General features: G+C 35.0%; 2 protein-coding genes and 3 long non-coding RNA genes across 14 annotated transcripts; 2 read left to right on the top strand and 3 right to left on the bottom strand.

Annotated features, from left to right (window-relative positions):
* Positions 1-573: 573 nt before the first annotated feature.
* Positions 574-1,163, bottom strand: LOC110874987. The gene is made up of 3 exons (XR_002556413.2): positions 1,009-1,163; positions 842-937; positions 574-752 (listed from the first exon to the last, which is right to left on the bottom strand). It is a non-coding gene; the product is annotated as an uncharacterized LOC110874987 (long non-coding RNA).
* Positions 1,164-1,234: 71 nt separating this feature from the next.
* LOC118481838 lies at positions 1,235-2,173 on the bottom strand. Its single transcript, XM_035977137.1, has 4 exons — positions 2,087-2,173; positions 1,951-2,025; positions 1,483-1,856; positions 1,235-1,400 (listed from the first exon to the last, which is right to left on the bottom strand). The coding sequence occupies exons 1-4, from the start codon at positions 2,171-2,173 to the stop codon at positions 1,235-1,237; spliced, it is 702 nt and encodes a 233-aa protein (XP_035833030.1).
* Positions 2,174-5,224: 3,051 nt separating this feature from the next.
* On the top strand, positions 5,225-5,706 carry LOC118482246. The gene is made up of 3 exons (XR_004867976.1): positions 5,225-5,323; positions 5,401-5,461; positions 5,613-5,706. It is a non-coding gene; the product is annotated as an uncharacterized LOC118482246 (long non-coding RNA).
* A 371-nt stretch (positions 5,707-6,077) lies between these two features.
* LOC118481837 lies at positions 6,078-9,476 on the bottom strand. The gene is made up of 2 exons (XM_035977136.1): positions 7,076-9,476; positions 6,078-6,973 (listed from the first exon to the last, which is right to left on the bottom strand). The coding sequence occupies exons 1-2, from the start codon at positions 9,474-9,476 to the stop codon at positions 6,078-6,080; spliced, it is 3,297 nt and encodes a 1,098-aa protein (XP_035833029.1).
* A 4,147-nt stretch (positions 9,477-13,623) lies between these two features.
* On the top strand, positions 13,624-18,450 carry LOC110874985. Of its 10 annotated transcripts, none has more exons than XR_004867970.1 (14): positions 13,624-13,661; positions 13,763-13,915; positions 14,311-14,356; positions 14,444-14,928; positions 15,453-15,642; positions 15,845-15,920; positions 16,509-16,771; positions 16,846-16,911; positions 17,064-17,177; positions 17,311-17,374; positions 17,463-17,537; positions 17,655-17,704; positions 17,956-18,103; positions 18,200-18,450. It is a non-coding gene; the product is annotated as an uncharacterized LOC110874985 (long non-coding RNA). The 10 variants fall into 10 exon arrangements; XR_004867968.1 differs by having other exon boundaries at positions 14,249-14,356; XR_004867972.1 differs by having other exon boundaries at positions 13,763-14,356; positions 14,444-14,566; positions 14,661-14,928.
* The last annotated feature ends 238 nt before the right edge of the window (positions 18,451-18,688 follow it).

Raw genomic sequence — 18,688 nt, 5'->3', positions numbered from 1 at the left:
AAAGTCACCTAAAGTGTATTCTTGTGCTTGCAACCTCTTTAGTTGTTTTAATTAGTTACCAGTATTTAGTGTTATCTACATTAATTTTTATGCTTTATTTAATATCGGTTTTACAAGCACTTACATGATGCCAACACTAGTACAAAATAACTTTTTTGGTGCTGTATTTTATGCTTTATTTTATGTTGTACCATAGAGCACCAATAAATATACCACCAAATAATAGGTTTGTTGGTGCTGTTCAATAACACCACCATTAAATCTCCAAACACACCACCAAAAAATCAATGATGAAACACAAGTCCCACCACCATTAAATCTTCAAACACACCACCAAAAAAAAACAAGTCACACCACCAAAAAAAAAACATACCACCAAAAAATTAATATAGAACTAACACGTGTCAAATAATAACAAATCTCCATAGCACCAAAAAAACAAATCTCCATAGCACCAAAAAATAAGACGAGAAAAAAATATAAATTTTTAATATTTTTACAAAATTCCAGAATTTTTAGTAATATTTACCAATATAATTCCAATTACACACAAATGCACATGCTATGCTCACAACAAAAGTTAACTAGTATTAAACAACCCAACAACCCGTTCAAGTATACGGAATTACAAAAGTATGAAACACAAACTATTGCTTACAAGATCAAAACATCTTTTTAATAAATCCTGACATTAAATCTACCACTAAATTCTCAATTTGAGATTCTTCAAAATACCCTTCTTCATTCCAAAGCTAAAAAACAAATAAATACAAATGTTAGATTTCAAACATATATAATTTAATGCAATAAACAAAGTTTATGAATATTTACGAAAACTCACTCGGTTAACCAAATCATGTTGTATAGAGTCGATAAACTCTTTCATATGTTTGATTACCATATACCCACATTCCCAACCGCCTTTCTGTTGTTTGCACTGCATCATATTCACAATGAATTACTTTTTACTTTGACTAGACATTTTAAACAAATAAAGTATTCACATACCTGTGCCATGTGCCAGTTAAAATTAATCCCAAAAGCATCTTCAATGATCTTGACGAGCTTGTATTTTTTATGGGTCTTCCCTTCTTTTATAGAATCAACAATATATCCGAATTTGAAGTCCGGGCAAACAATTATTAGCGACCAATGTTTACTACAAAAATAAAAATTATAGAACATATTAAGTACGTATTGTATGCGTATGTGTATGTATGGTGAGGAATTTATATTACCGAGCTAAGTATGGTGCAAGGTAGAACACTTTTTTAGAATGAAGCTCACGTATTTCTTTTACGTGTTTTTTGACGTCTTCAAAAAGTGTTCTACACCGTGATCCAGTGACTTTGTTTGGATTGAAAAAAGCACACCTAGAATTGGGCGACTCAAAGAAATGCCTAAAAAATGTGACAAAGTTAGTAAATTCAATTCTATCTAAACATGTTATGGTAACATATAATAACAATAATAACAACTTACATGGCAAACCAATGTAATATTGTGACATCAAGCCAACCCTCCAAGAGCATGTTTAACAAATCGGAATACAATATGTTCTCATAAATCGGCCGGGGATACATCCCGTCAGGTGAATCGACCCGAATGTAATGGTTCTTACCAATGCCAATTTGTAATTGATCAACTAATTCTTGAATTCGTGGAGGTTTAAGCTTTATCCTTTCCAAGGCCAGACATACATCAGGATCACTAAATGCAGGCTCGGGCTTGGGTTCAGGCTCGAATTCGGGAGCCGACTCCGGCTCGGGGAGGGGATTAGGATTTATCTCAAGATTGAAATCATGCAACTCAAATGAATTTTGTGAAGCACTTTGTAGGTTGTTCACATTCATTAACTAAAACAATTATAAAAAAACATTAGTACTCAGGTATATACACACACACATATATATATTGGATTCTTATAGAAATAAGTCTTTAATTAGTTACCAAACTCATATAACTGCCTTGAGGTTGCATCACATATCCCGGAGGTTGGATTTGTAGAAATGGATCGACTTCAATCTAAAATAACAAAAAAAGGTGTTATAAAATGCACAAATAAATCTAAATTAATATAAACTACCTGTGGACGATAATCTGTCGTGGTGTCATTGTCTTGTGTTTGCGATGAGGAACTTTTATGACAAGGTGATTCCTGACTCGATGCCATTCTCGAGGTATTTGATTTGCTTGGTGCGTCTCCATTCAGAAGCTGCAATTTAACCATAAATATTAAAAGTAAATATTGATATGCTAAAATATAATGTAAATTATAAAACAAAAATATACCTTTACATGTTGTCTAGGCCACTGAACATAACTATGAAGCATATCTCCCATGGATACGAAAACTTCAGTGCGTGTTTCATCCGGGACACGCAATCCCGAATATTCATCAACAACAGAATGAACCTGAATTTTGATACAACTCCCATTCATAATCATATTTGGAGGAGTTGGCCATGCCATACCTTTAGCCACCGTCACTTCCTCGCGAGCGTGATAGGGAGATAGCAACTCACATTTGGTCGGGTTCTGCAAAACCATAATTAATTTTTTTAATATATATAAATATATAACATTTTATTGAACAAACTATAATTATATATTACCTGGATAGGTGGATAGTCGATAAACGGTCCACCAGGACTCGCGTCCACCCGTGGTGATGGGACTCTATCATGGTTCACATCGACACCCGAGTCATTCTTTCCCTGTTTTCTACCGGTTTTCTTCTTCTTCTTCTTCTGAAGCTTTGTTGCACCTATAAACTCAATATTGAAACTAAATCAATTTCTAGGTATATATATACACACACAAACTATATCAATTTATAAATTATAAATGTGTGTGTGTATATATATAGGCATTACCTTTTTTGGATTCTTCAATTGCATTCGGTGGAAGTTCATACGAGTTTGTTAATGTGTTCTTTTTTGCTCGACCCGATAAAAATTTTTAGTGAAAGGATTTTTTACGCCTTGAAGGGATTTGTTGGTTGCTTCAAGTGAAGACCATATTTCGTCAGCTTTATCTTCAAAACCCGCCCATCCAGTTCGTCCTAGGTGGGTCGGGCATGTGTTTTTGGCTGCACATTTTTTTGCTCGTTTACTTCTTTTCTGAGCTTTCTCGGTACTCCTTCTTTTAAGAAAATTTTTCCATTGCTCAGAATCTAGATATGTATGTGTGACAGTAGGATCCTTACCTTCATTTTGATATTTATTAAAAATCCTACTTTTGAAATTTGTTCGAATGCTGATAGCTTTCTCCCTCATAACTTTTCTAACTTCTTCCGACTCATATTTTTCATCAGTAATACTCCATAGTAACTAGAGTGTACAAAACAACAAGTTAAACAAAATAATTAATTAGCAAGTATCTCATATTTTTCATAATCTACAAAAAAAAAAAATTAATAATAATACCTTTGCTTCCAACCATAGCTCATCAAACCAATTTACATGAAGTTCCTTCGTCTCAAGATCTAATGGCAATCTTTTTTTAACCCATAATCCAAACCATGATATAAACTTCCCTTTCATACGACCAACCGGCACATGTTCCTTACCAAAATTAATGTTATAGTCACTCGCATCTAACTTCGTTGAAAAGGAAGCACAACCGCGTTTACCTCTTCCTCTTTTTGACATATCTAGTTTAGCATTAAACAAGAACATATAACATACTTATAGTTAATCAACTAAAACGATCAAATTTATATACTAGTAACCAAATAATACACTAATAATACACATACACAAACACATATACATACTTATCAAGTATCTATTAGTTTAACCCAATACAATCCTCTTAAAAATATAAAGCATATAAGTATGGTAAACACTTTAAAACATATATACCTATTTATCAAGTACCTATTTACTTGTCTCACAACTACACAAAATTTATATTCATATAATGTATATGAGATGTGTTGTCTGCAAAAGTTAATGCCCATATACACACATATTTATTATATACACACATAAATGCATATATAAACACATGGATACCTAGGTAAACACGTGTAAAAACTTTAACATATAAAAAATCATAATCCAACAAACCACACTTGAATATACTACAATATTTAACACAAAAGACAATCCAACATATGGGACCACTTGCACTTTTATATATCGAACAAAGTTCAAATCCATATAAATTTATCAAAAGGGTAGACTATTGAGAAAAAAACTCAAGCAATCGAAAATCAATGAGGAATCATACCTAGTGGCGAACGAGCAAATAGGGCTGGCGTGAGAACGAGCGGTGGCTGGTGTTGAAGCAGCGTGCAGCAGTACGTCTGAGAATTTGGGCGGGTTGTGAGAAAGGGTTTGGCGGCAGGAAGGAAGGAAATTAAACTGGTGAAAATTTTGGGGATAATTCAGAGGTTTTGAACGTGGGGTGGAGTGGGGTAATGCTTTTTTTTCGGTGCCGTTCAATATCTTTGGTGGTGTGGCACCAATTTTATTATTTAATTAATCTTAAACTCTTTCATGTATTTTGGATTTCAATTGGAGTCTTTTTATGAAGCTCGAGGAGCATATACCAAATGGGTATGATCCCGAATAATTGAATAAACATATGGGCTATCATCGGAGTGTTTGGTTTAAATTAATGTTTTTTTGGTGCCCTATAATTTTTTTTGGTGGTGTAGTGTGTATTTGACCTCACAATTAATATATATTAACATTAATTAACATAGGGGGTGTGAATTTCTAACACGACCCGAAAGGAACCTAACACGAAATTCGCGTGTTTAGGTTTAGTCTAAAAGGGTTCGGGTCAGTTTCAGGTTGAACCCGCGAACCCGTTTAGTTAAACGGGTTGGGTTCGGGTCAACCCGATCGGGTTGACGGGTTGACCCGTAACCCATTTTATAACTTTAAAAGGAGAGATTGACATAAAATTTTATATTTAAAAAGCAATTTTATTATAACATTTGTGTTTTTTTGATAAAATTTTAATATTAATATATTAATTTGGCAAAAAAAAATTTAAAAATTTGAAAATTTGGGTTGTACGGTCATGTTCAAGTCAACCCGCTAATAGTCGGGTCGTGTTCAGGTTCATATATATGACAAGATTTTCGGGCTCGGGTTGAACTCGCCAACCTACCCATTTAGCACCCCTAAATTAATATGTTCTTATAACAGTATCATATCAAATAAAAAAAATAAATACATTTGTACAAGACTATCTAGAACAGCGATCGGAGACAACTTGCCGCAGCGAGCGCAGCCATAGCGCATCAGACAGTAGGCAATTGAATCTTATATATATTCTGTTTCATCCATTTTTGGGGAATAAATAGGTAGGGTTGATTTTACTATTAATAGTTTGTTCATCATATTCAGTAAGTTTTGATCTTGTGTGTTTGAACGTTGACAGCTTAATGGCCAGATGCCAGTAAATATTCCACCCCCTTTTATATGATTATATCCCTCATATGGTAAATACATGTCTTGTTGTTTGATGTAATAGGGGTGATGTGGCGCTGCAAGGTCCATATACGCTGCATCGAGCGCAGCCGCAACGTGCAGCGAGCGCAGCCACAACATGGGCTCCGTGTATTATTTAACAGTTTCGTATTGTTATTTCAGTGTCTTTTGACCCGTTGGATCCTTTCGGGAACATAACAATCAAATGGGATGTCATATCTTGGACACCAGATGGTTATGTGGTGAGCTTCCTGTAGCTTTTTATGTGGTGAACGGCGCTGTAGCGCCTCATCGAGCGCAGCCGTAGCGCCACATCGAGCGCCGCCGCCGCAGCAAGCGCTGCCGCCATATAATCGAGCGCAGTCGGAGTGAGCGCCGTCGGAGCGAGCGCCTCGGCAGCTGTATTAAATGAAGTAATGCATCATTTCATTTGGGCTGTATTAATTGAACTCATAAAAATGTGAAACCAAAATATATAATACATCCTTTCATTTGAGCTGTATTAAATGAAAATCAAATCCATTTAAACTAAAAAAGCAAAAATAGTCGATGATATAATCAAAACACTAATTTGGGTTGTCTGTCGATGATAGTAACGAACTTTTAACACAAATAATCAAACACGCCTTAATCAACATATATCCCATCGGTGTGGTCAGTTCGTAAGTATGGGGTGCCATTAATGTTATCGTAGTTACCCGGTTCGATACCGACAGAAAATGGTGGTAGATCATCAAAATGGTCATATTCTTCCTCGTCAACGACGTTATCAACCCCAAGAATCCGTCGTTTACCTTGTAATACGATGTGGTGTGTTGGTTTGCTCGGGTCATTGACATAGAACACTTGTGTAACATGTCTAGCAAGAACGAATGGCTCAGATGCATAGCCATTACTTGTAAGGTCAACAAGTGTAAAACCATATTTATCAACTCTAACACTTGTACGGTTATTCACCCACTTACATTTGAACACAGGAATAATGAAATCATAGTAGTCCAATTCCCAAATTTCTTGTATAACACCGTAATAAGAATTGTTGGCGATTTGTCTCATTATATTATGATCTACTCTATCGAATTCGGTGGCTGATGCTATTATTGTAACTCCACTATTCTGCATTGTACTTTTTAGATCTTGATCTTTGGTGTAGAACGTATAACCGTTAATGTCATACCCTTGGTAAGATTTAACTATAAAGTTTGGGCCTTGTGCTAACCTTTTCACCGTTTTATCAATATCAGCTCCCATTACCTTACTTTTCATCCACCTCGAAAACTCTTTGTTATGCTTCGTTACATACCACATTTGTTCCTTACCCGGGTATGTAGACCGTAATGTGTTCAAGTGTTCATCAACATATGGAGAAAGACACGTCATGTGTTTTAGGACCACTAAATGTGCTAGTTGTAAACTATCATGATTTGGCTTGTATGTTTTCATACCAACTACTCCTTTACCATCAAGTCGACCCGAATGACGACTTTTAGGGACACCAACACTTTCGGCACCTTCCAAATAACCTGTGAAAAAAAAAACAAAATATTGTATTGTAAGTTATACTTAATAACACTAATATGTATATAAAATATTGGAATATATTATACTTGTTGTAATACAATTACCTTGGCAGAACTCAGTCACCTCTTCACAAGTATATCCTTCGACAATACTACCCTCAGGTCGATTTGTGTTTCTTACATAACCTTTTAAGACACCCATATATCTTTCAAAAGGGTACATGTACCGTAGGAATACAGGACCACAAGCCTTAATCTCTTGTACGATATGACATATTAGGTGAACCATTATATCAAAAAATGACGGTGGAAAGTACATCTCTAGTTCACAAAGGGTAACGATAATGTCCTTTTGCCATTCATCCAAAGTTTCTGAATCAATAACCTTTGAGTTGATGTTGTTAAAAAACAAACAAAGCTTTGTGATTGTATGTCGGATGTTATCTGGTAACAGTCCACGAATAGCGATGGGAATCATATGTGTCATCAAAACATGACAATCATGAGACTTCATTCCAAGCAATTTACGGTCTTTCATCGACACCAACCTTTTAATGTTTGCCGAGTAATTTGATGGAACCTTGATATCATGTAAACATTTACAAAACTTTTCTTTTTCTGCCTTTGACATAGTATAACAAGCAGGTGGCAGATATAAACGGTTGTCTCTTTCAACGGGGGCAAGCTCCTTACGTATTCCCATTTTCTCCATGTCTCTACGAACATTAAGCCCATCTTTAGTTTTTCCATGAATGTCTAACAATAAGCCCAACAAACTATCACATACATTTTTTTCAATATGCATAACATCTAGACAATGTCTAACATCTAAATGCTTCCAGTAAGGTAAATCCCAAAAAATTGACTTTTTTTTCCAGATCGCTTTTGTATCAATTGCTCTTTTATCAGCTTTTCTGATAATGGCTCTTTTACCGGCTTTTCTGATAATGGCTCTTTTACCGGCTTTTTTATCAATGGCTCTTTTGTTAACACGAGTTCTTTTTCCCAACACAGTAGTTAATTTTTCGACTCGTGAAAATGCATCAAATCGTTTCCTCACCGATCCGAGCTCGGTGCTTCCGTTAAATTCAGTCGTTTTTTTCCGAAAAATGTGACCAGCCGGAAGGAATCTTCGATGTCCCATGTATACCGTTTTTTTGCAATTTTTTAACCATATTGAACTTGTCTCCTCTTCACAAACAGGGCAAGCTTTCTTACCCTTTGTACTGTATCCTGACAAATTACCGTATGCTGGAAAATCACTTATAGTGCAAAAAATCATGGCCCGCAACTGAAAACGTTCTTTCATATAAGCATCATACACATCGACACCTGAACTCCATAAAGTTTTTAAGTCGTCAATCAAAGGAGACAAATACACATCAATATCATTGCCGGGTTGTGTTGGACCCTGAATTAACAATGACATCATAATGTACTTACGTTTCATGCATAACCACGGTGGAAGGTTGTAGATGCATAAAAGAACCGGCCACGTACTATGGCAACTGCTCCTGTTCCCAAAAGGATTGATCCCGTCTGAACTAAGCCCAAACCGTATATTTCTAATCTCTTTTTCAAATTCTGGATACATGTCATCAATGTTCGTCCACTGTGGGGAATCTGCCACATGTCTTTGTTTTCCATCAATTACACGCTCATCTGAATGCCAACGTAATAATTTTGCTTCTTTTTCGTTTGAAAATAATCTTTTGAGTCTCGGTATAATGGGGAGATACCACAACATTTTAGCCGGTGGTCCATTTTTTGTCACATCATTGTCATATTCATCTTCATCTGATTCTTTTTTACGTTTATACCTTGATGCATGGCAGATAAGACATTCATGTAGATCCTCAAACTCCTTTCTATACAACATACAATCATTTGGACAAGCATGTATTCTTTCAACCTCCAATCCCATTGGACACATCAATTTTTTGGCTTGGTATGTCGAAATTGGTAACTCATTGCCTTCCGGAAGCATGTCATGCAAAAGCACTAATAGATTTGTGAAACTTTTATCACTCCATCCGTTTTTCGACTTTACGTTAAACAACTTCAACACAGCATCAAGCTTATTAAATTTTTTACAACCAGCATATAATGGTTTTTCTGCTTCTTCAAATAGGTGTTGTAAATTTTCTTGCTCATCATCACTAATATTAGTCTCCATATCATGTAACATTTCATTTAAATTGCTATCGGGTTCATTTGAATTTGAATGGTCATTATCGGCATCAAGGTCTGTATCGTTGTTCTCTCTGTTATCATTAATGTGTGAGTTGATCGACGACGTGCTATGATCAAGTAGTGACTCTCCATGCATTGACCAACAAGTGTATTTAGGCATAAAACCATTTTTCACCAAATGAAACTCTATGTCTGTGATATCATTAAAGCTCATAAAATTATTACAAACTTGACAAGGACAATAAATCATCCTGCTTCCTCTATTCACCCGATTAGCTTCGGCAGCCTTAAGAAAACTTTTAACACCCTCCATATATATTGATGAAGCACGCGAAATTTCGTACATCCAATAAGCACGTGACATCTAAAAATTAAAATAAACAAACAAATGATGTAAACTTATGAGATATTAAGTACCAATATGGTTTTTAGTGAATGAATGGCTTGTTATTGTCAAGTACGATCTAATATGGCTCATTACAACATGATATATCCCTTTATTACCTAATGTTACATAACAAAAACACATATTGTAAAATATTTGGCTATTCCCGCCCTTAATATTTTTCCCTCCACCTATTTTAACTCCCTCCCTAGAATTATAGATTCACATATCTCGTTTCATGATAACCGAGCCCTAATCTTCGCAGGTGTTAAATCAACGATCGGTCTTCGTCTTCGAACCCTAGCCCACCAGGTAACTCATCGATTTCACAAGCCATCGTTCCAATTTCACTATAGTTTCTTTCTATGTAGTTCGTTTTGCTGATGGTTGTTTGTGATTTCGATTTGATTTGCTGATGGTTGAAGCAGCCATCTTCGGTTCATCATCGTCGGACGTCGGTTTATCGGTTCATTATCATCCCTACTCGCCTTTCTTTTTTCATTGGTTCATCTTCTTTGATTTGCTGGTGAGTTACTCATTTTCAGATTTAGTTTAGTTACTAATTTCCTATGCTCATGAATTTTTTTGTATTAATTGTAAAAAATAAAAAAACAGATTTAGGGTTTCGATGTGCCATTTTACTGTATCTATTTGTGAACGGGTTTGGGAAATGGGTTGTGCCGGGTTGTGTAACTTATTAATTAAACATGGTCATGTTCATGTTTGGGTTAACGACATGTTTAATTTAACTGCCGTGTGTGTGATTCGTATCCGTGTCATCTTTGCTTGCAGAGGTGAATGCATTGGGGACCTCTACTTTTAGTTAATTTAGTAGTAAATTGATGTCAGATGTTGATTTATATTCCATAAATCATTAATTAATTTATGCTGATTTTGAAAGTATTATGTTTTGACTCAAAAAACCAGTAAATGAGATTATGAGAGAGATGGGTTTTAAACTTGATTCTTTTGTATAATCGGTCAATTAATCAGTAGGCGATCAACAGTGCTCTAAGCAAGTTCTAACAGGCCAAAAAGCAGGTAGTCTAGCGATTCCGGTCAAATTTAGGCAAGATTTTTGACCAAAACAGTAAATGAGATTATGAGAGAGATGGGTCGAAACGGGTTCGGGTCAAAATGGGTCAATTAAAAAAAGGGTTGTTTTGGTTCGGGTCGGAGCGGGTTTCGGGTCCGGTCGGGCTGATAATTTACTCTGTTTTTGAGATTTTTTGCTGTATGATTAACTGTTAACAATTAAATTTTATACATATATATTATAGTTATACTCAGTCGGTGAATACAAACACTATCTGTCAGTTGAATCATTAGGAACTACATCGTATTCACATTCAGTAGTGAATAAATTGGTTTCTAAATATATATATTTGGTTCCATCACTATGTAGTACATATGTAGAGGAATTATGACGTGAAGAAGTGCTAGGTTTTGTAAATTGTGTGTTCAGAGCTTTGGTTTGCCTTTATTTAAATTCAATTCCATATGAAATATAGTATTTTAGTTGAACAGAATATGAACCACACTAGCAAGATGGAATTTCAAGTGACCCATTGTGACCCAATTAGTTAAAATATCTTTTACCCAAACCAACCCATATAATTTTAAAAGTAACCCAAACTAACCCACTTGAAAGGTTTTGGGTCAAGATTGCCCCCTCTAAGTCCTTGTTATATCTTGTCCATGATATTGCTGGTTAGTTATTCAAGTCTTACAAATGGTACTGCACTGTTCATGATACTCAACATCCATGCAGGTACTATTTTCAAGTTTTGGTTTATTTATCTTATTATATCTTCTACAACCTGAGATCTATCTTTCTGCTCAAAGATCCAATGTGCTTGTCAAGAACAAAGTCCATACCTCTGAATCTGAGTGGTCTTCTCATCTGGAATTTGACATCTTTAATTTTGGATTATCGTAAGTTACACATCAATTAAAATGAGCCAATGATAGCATACTTGGATCTCCCCAACTAAAATTGATTATTTAAATTATTTTAGATATGGAAACCAAGATAATGTTGGAGCCAACTGTGAGAACCTATGTGAAGTTGTGGACTGGGCTCAAGTGTTAGTAGGTTTACACCAAACAAGTATTTTCATTTTGTTGCTTTGTTTTAGGGATTTTATCTATTATGAACCATCCAAGCCCGAGCTCGTTCAAGTTATGAAAGCTCGAGCTCGGCTCTATTTGAGCTTTGTTTTTAAAGCTCTAGCTCGGCTGGTAGGGAAGTTTTCAAGATCGAGCGCGGCTCGGGCTTAGCTCGTTTATTACTAATTAGTTAAGTTATATTAATTATATTTATTAACCAGTCGGTGCGTTCGAAATGATGAATTGAGCTCGTATAGGCATTTTTATGTTTCTATGCAACAAGATGGTATTTGTAACAAGTGTTTTGGGCTTGTTTAGGCTTGCGAGCCGGCTCGAGCTCAATAAGCGAAGCTCGGGTTCGGGCTCCTTTACTAAATGAGGTTATTTTTAGGCTTGGGCTCGGGCTTGTCGTAGCTCGGCTCATTTCGAGTCGAGCTCGCGAGTAGCTCCACTCATTCACACCCCTAGTTAAATGAGTCGAGCTCACGAGTAGCTCCACTCATTCACACCCCTAGTTAAATGAGCCGAGCTCGCGAGTAGCTCGGCTCATTTGCACCTATGGTTATGTTGACTTGTTTTTTCTGTTTATTTCTTTGTAGATTTGGCGATAAACGAGAGTTGCTACACAGAGATATCGACGACTTACTCGTGATCATAATGCCGATTCTTTCTATATCTGTATTCGAAGTTGGACCTAAATCTCGTACATGTTAATGTCGTTGAATTTATAAAAATTTGTATTGTGCTACTCCCTATTGAATAAAAGTACTGGATTGGTGTATTGAGTTGAAGATACTGGATTGTGGTTTATTAATTGCAGGTTTTAGCAAAATTGTTTTTTAGATGGAAATCATTAAAAACGTCCCATATTTATCTTTTCAAAAACATTTAGGAACTGCCCCTAAAACCACTAATAATTTTAATCATATTATTTCAAAACCGCTGCTTAAGATGTTATCTATTTCTAATGGGTTTGTTTATTAGCCATGCTTTTCTAAACGCTTCAAAAGCAACACTATTTTTTGAGGCGCTATTTTTTGAAGCGTTCTATAAACGCTTCTAAAAACCACTAAAAACCAAATACACAGCTTCTAAAAACAGGTTTTGTACTAGTGTGTAAACCAACCCTTTAAGATGGTGGATCCTAACCCACTTTTTGAATATTCAATCTCATATGTATACATCTTAATGGGTTGACTATCTAAAAAAATGGGTAGCATTTCCCCTTAACTCTCCAAGTATGCGTATACTCATGACATATCATACATACAAATATACACATATACATACACAAATATTATTCATACATAACACGTACATACATAATCATATAATACATAAAGAAATCATAATAAAGGTAATAAAAATTAAATTTCTTACCTTAAAGTGATGATTGAATGAGATTTAAAGAAACTTGAATAATTCCACCTTTAGCTACAAATAACAATTTATATTCAATTAAAACATAAAAAATGAAATATGAAATTAAAACATATTACAAATATGATACCTTTAATTAGAATGACTTATTTTAATTTGATGGTATTATAGATTGAAGAAGAATGAAGGCTTATAGGTTATGAGATTAGAATGAGAAAAAAATAAGTTGCAGAGGAAGAAGAGAAAAAGAAGTTAGATATAATTTTGAGAAAAAGAAGTTAGATATAATTTTGAATTAGAGAAAAAGAAGTTACATATAGATTTTGAATTTTCCTAAAAAATCAATTTTATTGTGTATTTTGGTGCTATTAGCAACCTTAGCCTCAAATAATTAATTTTTTGGTGGTATATAATTTGTAAGATTTTTTGGTGGTGTATAACTTGTAAGCACTTAATAGTGGTGTGTAATCTATTTTTAAGTGGTGTATTTTGTTATTTGGTGCTTTCTATTATAAAATAGCACCAAAAACATGAAATTTACACCACCAAAAAAGTGGTTTTGTACTAGTGCAATGGGATCATGTGCAGATGAAGCTCTTGAGCATGCTGGTTCAGTTCTTTCAGGTAATAAGCACTCTTTTTACCTTCATTTCTAAATCTTATAACAATTTACGATAACTTTCATGACCAATATTGATTATTTTTGCGCTTTCTCTTTTTGATAGCACTAAGTGAGAAGCTATATGTGATAAAGGGGGTTTGTGGAGTTGGATTTCATATAGCATCTGCTGCTGAAGCAATGGCCTTAATTTGGAGCTCGATTGGGATTGGATTCAAGAATCTTTTGTATCGACAAAAGATGGTGAAGGAACACCTTGGTATATGAAATCTTCCTGCTTTATTGGTTGTTATCCATGTAGCTTCATCACTCCCTTGTAGAGTTATAACAGGTCCAATGGGTTGCATTTAAGTTATGTCAGGTCAAATGGTTTAGACTATAAGATATAAAATATAGTTAACAATCAAACTGGTCAAATGGGTAAAATGGCAAAAAGTGTTGGCGGCCCAACCCAAAATTTACATTCTATGATTGATAGTTTTCTGTTGACATTTTGATCCGAGCCCATTTTAACCCGTTGCCCACCCTCATCTCACCACATTTACATTCTATGACTGATATTGTTGACTTATTGGATGTGCATGCCGACAAGAGTACAAGAGTACATTTCACCGTTTCGACAAGTTTAATCTAAAGTACAACCCTTGTGGACAGAGTCGACTCAGATAGAACTTCTTAAAGAAAGACAATTTGATTCAAGGTCCGTCTGCTGTTTAAAGTAAACACTTTAATTTATAAGTGCACGTTATAAACATATATATATGATTATAAACTCTTGTGATTTCAGGTCGTTTCTTGGGAGAATTAACGAATCAAGTTTTATCCGATCTTGATGCAAGTAAATACCAGGTGGCGGAGTATAGGGTGTCGATATACGGAAGGAAGTAAAGCGAATGGGATCAGTTGGCGAGTTGGTTCATCAACAATTCAATTTATAGTGAAAATGTCGTTTTGACCCAAACCAACTTTGTCGAATTTGTAACTGTTGTTGTACATCCATGCAGACAGAACTTTTGACCCGAGTGCTTTCACAGCCTCAAAGAGAGTTCTTATCCACTTGGTGTTCCTATGATTGTGAGCCTGCTGAAGAGGATATTGTTGTGTATTTTAATCTCACATTTGCAGCTGGACATGTATTGGGTTTGGCCTCAGAATTCAACGTCCAACATTCTACTTGGAGTAACTGTCAGGCTCCTCAAACGCCTTATGCAATTCAGTGGTCACCGTTACTGGTCCAAGTTCTATCCAATCTCTCATGTTATTACCCCGAAGGTAAATAATCTAGCCGATTTTTACATGTGAGCACACGTTAATGAAAAATTAATTGTTGTCGTATATATCATCACTTCATCAGTATATGGATTTGTTAACGGTGAAAACATATAACGGGTCAAAACGTGTACTTTTGGTGCAGATTATTTTCTAAAGGATTAGTATGCCAAATATTCTGACTAGAACGATTTAGCATGTTCTTGACCAATAACTCTCTTTGTGCAGAGGACAATGCTCGCTTTATCAATTTATTTCTCGAAAGAATAGATGCCGCAAGAAAAAACCTATGTATATATTTCGATTTCAACACTTCCTTCAGCTAATAAGAAGTTAGAGATGCCAATATGGGTGGGTTGGGTAACGGGTCACTTTTCACTACTAGCCCGGTCGGTTGACTCATAAACACTTTCTTGTGCATTATAATATTCTATATAAAGAACTTGAAGTGTTAGTTTGTAATCATAAAAACGATATTATTTCAAAAGTAAAAGAAAAAAACTGTGATTGGTTTGGGCTCGGTGTAGGTTCTGAATTTCTGTTTCTAGAGACATCTGGTGGGGTTGCGTCTGGCCGTTTGCTGCTTCTGATGGGGCTGCTGCTGCATCTGATCTGTTTGCTAACGTTTATTATGATCAGATAGCTAAAGAAAAAGCTGGCCTTGAGGCCCAAATTGAGAAGTAGCAGCAGAAAGTCAGGAAAGAAATGAAGAAACGGGTAAGCTTTCTTCTAAATCTTTAATGTCTATCCTACAACATGATGTTCTCTTCAACCTTTAGGATTTCATGTTGGATGAGTTTTTGTTGGTTTGAGAAGGTTCGACTTCGTCTACGACTGTGGCGATGTACCAAGTCAGATTGTTTTTTTTACAGGAGTTGTTAATGGGTTTTATTAATTATGTGGAATTTGTTTTTTTAAGGTCCCAAGATTGAGAAGAAGAGTGGCGATGGTGGTGGGATGAGGGTAAGTTTCAATAAAAAGGAACACAACAACAGGTCAGATGATTTATTATTATTATTATTATTATTATTATTATTATTATTATTATTATTATTATTATTATTATTAGAGTTAATTGCTCGGATGGTCCTTGTGGTTTTAAGTTTTTTCACATTTAGTCCCCATCTTTTGAAAATAGCAGGTATGCTCCCTATGGTTTATCATTTTGTTACTCGGATAGTCCCTGAGTAAATGTCAGTTAGTTTGGAAATAGCATGTATGCTCCCTATAGTTTGTCATTTTGTTACTCGGATAGTCCCCAGAGTAAATGTTGGGGGACTATCCGAGTAACAAAATGACAAACCATAGGGAGCATACATGCTATTTTCAAAAGGTGGGGACTAAACGTGAAAAAACGTGAAACCACAGGGACCATCCGAGCAATTAACTCTTATTATTATTATTATTATTATTATCATTATTATTATTATTATTATTATTATTATTATTATTATTATTATTATTATTATCTCTCTAAGATGCATTATATGTGAAAACCGAACCATAAAAACAATAGAGAAAAAGATGAAGCTGAATAATTGATTAACTTACATCATACCTTTTATGTTTTGGAATTAAATTAGCTTAAACAACAAGTTAAGGAGTATAAGGATTATGAGAGTAATGGCGTTGGATTAGACGAATTTGATCGATTAATGGAAAGGGATTGTAGATGTAACATATTTGAATGAGAATTTGATGGGGTTTATTGCTGTGATCTGCGTGTTTGTTGAGGTGAGAGAGGAGAGAGGGTGTGTAAAAGGAAGAACATGAATGTGGAATGTGAAGAGTGGGTCTCACATACGAGTTATTGTCTTTTATCGTCGCCAAATTATCGGTTTTGAAAGTGAGTTTACGGGACTCTTTAGTAAACCATTTTTATTTCTTAATATCCGATGTCATGTTTTACAAATTCTAAAGGTACTAGGTGGGATGAAAGGAATGGCAGGTCTACTATGGGAAACATCCTTACTTGACCCAAATGAGGTTACATTCTAGCCACCTGTTAATATAATCTTCATATCTATTTTTATGCTTTAGGAACTATAACTAATTGATAATATTAACATTCGTATATTACACACGAAGTAAGTTGGTGAGTATATATTGAAAGTGATCCTTTTGTTTTCATTATACAGGGAATTCGCTTTCGTGGTTTCTCTATAACCGAATGCTAGAAGGTATTGCCAGCTACAAAGCCTGGTGAAGGGCCATTACCGGAGGGTCTTCTTTGGCTTCTTTTGACCGAAAAGGTAAATTGTAAATGATCCCGATTAATGTTGTTACATTAATTTTATTTGTTTATTATAGCATTTGATAAAATTGGTCAATTTTATTTTACTGTGTTGATCTTTCTTTTTTGTTTTCTTATTTTCCTTTGTATAGGTGCTGTCTAAATAACGAGTGGATGCTTTATCCTCAGAATTACGCAGTCGTGCCATTATCCCAGGTCTCATAATATAATAGTAAAGTTTTGTTTAAAGTAATTATAGACGAGAAACATTTTATTTATTGATGATTCCTGTTTATTTCTGTAGATCATGTGTATAAAGCTGTTGATGTGTTAACAACATCCAATGACTCAGTTTACAACTGGTGTTATGGCTCCTCAAGTAATTGTACTTGTGATTGTTCCATCCATTTCCCTTTTAAAGGGTCAATCTGGGTTATGTTTTCCCATTTAGTATATTAATATCAGACTTCAATAGCTTGAGTCCTTTTTATTACAGGTACAAATTGAATTCTCAAATGCATATGAGAATGGAATTCATTAATCCAAGTATGTATCTTCTCATATTTATATTTGTTAGCAACAAGTAATTCTTTACTAGGTAGTCAAAGTCGTAAGGTGCGAAAGGCCCGCCTGCCAAAAAGCACACACCCGAGACAAATAAAGCGCAATATTAGAAAATAGTATGTGTGTTTGTAATAGGGATGGACAATTGAGTCAGGCTCTGCCTCTGGTAATATAAGTCTTCAATTATTTATTAAACTTTTTTTCATTTACTGATCACATATTTCTGCTAATAGGTTATTGCATATTCATCTTTTGCGATAATTGGGTGTGGTCTTGGTTATGAGCAACAAAGAAAGAGGATGGACCCTACTACAAATGAACTGTTGGTTACAAATTGCACCCATGATTTCATTGGTACCCTTGATTACATCTTTTACTCAGGTACATCTTTAAAGTTTTTTATTCGTTTTTTTTGGGCCTGAAGTTGTAACTATTAGATATTGGATTTCTAATGGCTTGAGAAGTTCTTATTTACAGCCACCACCACCAATTCTTTATAATTTCCGAAACTGCTTGTATGATCACCAAATTGGAGGTTAGGGGTATTGATGCTTTCCATCTAAGGCAAGTTTAAATTTCCGTTCCTTCATTTAACATAATTGGAGGTTGGGGATATTGAGCTTTACTATAATCTTGTAAGATCATGATATTTATGATCAATGATTGATTAGCTGTTGATATATTGACATTTTGTGATAGTTTAATTTCACCACTAATATTTCAATTTTCATGTGGGTCTCTGTGTAGGCTTTAAATCACATCTTGCGTGAATTTAAAGTAATTTTTCCTGCTCGGGAGGTTTTTGACGAATTGATATTAAGTACTAGATATTGTATATGGGTAATGGTCAAAACAGGCGGTTATGTGTTAAAACAATTGGGTGGGGCAAGGCTGGGAATAGGTATGAGTCGGGTCAAAACGTGTATTTTATTTTTACTTGACGACATAATTCGATTAATATGCATT

This window comes from Helianthus annuus, chromosome 9, assembly GCF_002127325.2.
Source record: "Helianthus annuus cultivar XRQ/B chromosome 9, HanXRQr2.0-SUNRISE, whole genome shotgun sequence".
Classification (NCBI taxonomy): domain Eukaryota; kingdom Viridiplantae; phylum Streptophyta; class Magnoliopsida; order Asterales; family Asteraceae; genus Helianthus; species Helianthus annuus.
Note: the sequence above shows the minus strand (reverse complement) of the source record. Positions and strands in the feature narration are given on the sequence as shown.

Bases quoted from the DNA above. Each gene is read 5' to 3' on its own strand.
- LOC118481838 (XM_035977137.1), bottom strand. From the start codon at position 2,173: ATGGCATCGAGTCAGGAATCACCTTGTCATAAAAGTTCCTCATCGCAA. The intron at 2,026-2,086 runs GTAGTTTATATT...TTGTTATTTTAG, and splicing joins CGACAGATTATCGTCCACAG to ATTGAAGTCGATCCATTTCT. The intron at 1,857-1,950 runs GTAACTAATTAA...TAATTGTTTTAG, and splicing joins AAGGCAGTTATATGAGTTTG to TTAATGAATGTGAACAACCT.
- LOC118481837 (XM_035977136.1), bottom strand. From the start codon at position 9,476: ATGGAGGGTGTTAAAAGTTTTCTTAAGGCTGCCGAAGCTAATCGGGTG. The intron at 6,974-7,075 runs GTAATTGTATTA...TTTTTTTCACAG, and splicing joins GGTGACTGAGTTCTGCCAAG to GTTATTTGGAAGGTGCCGAA.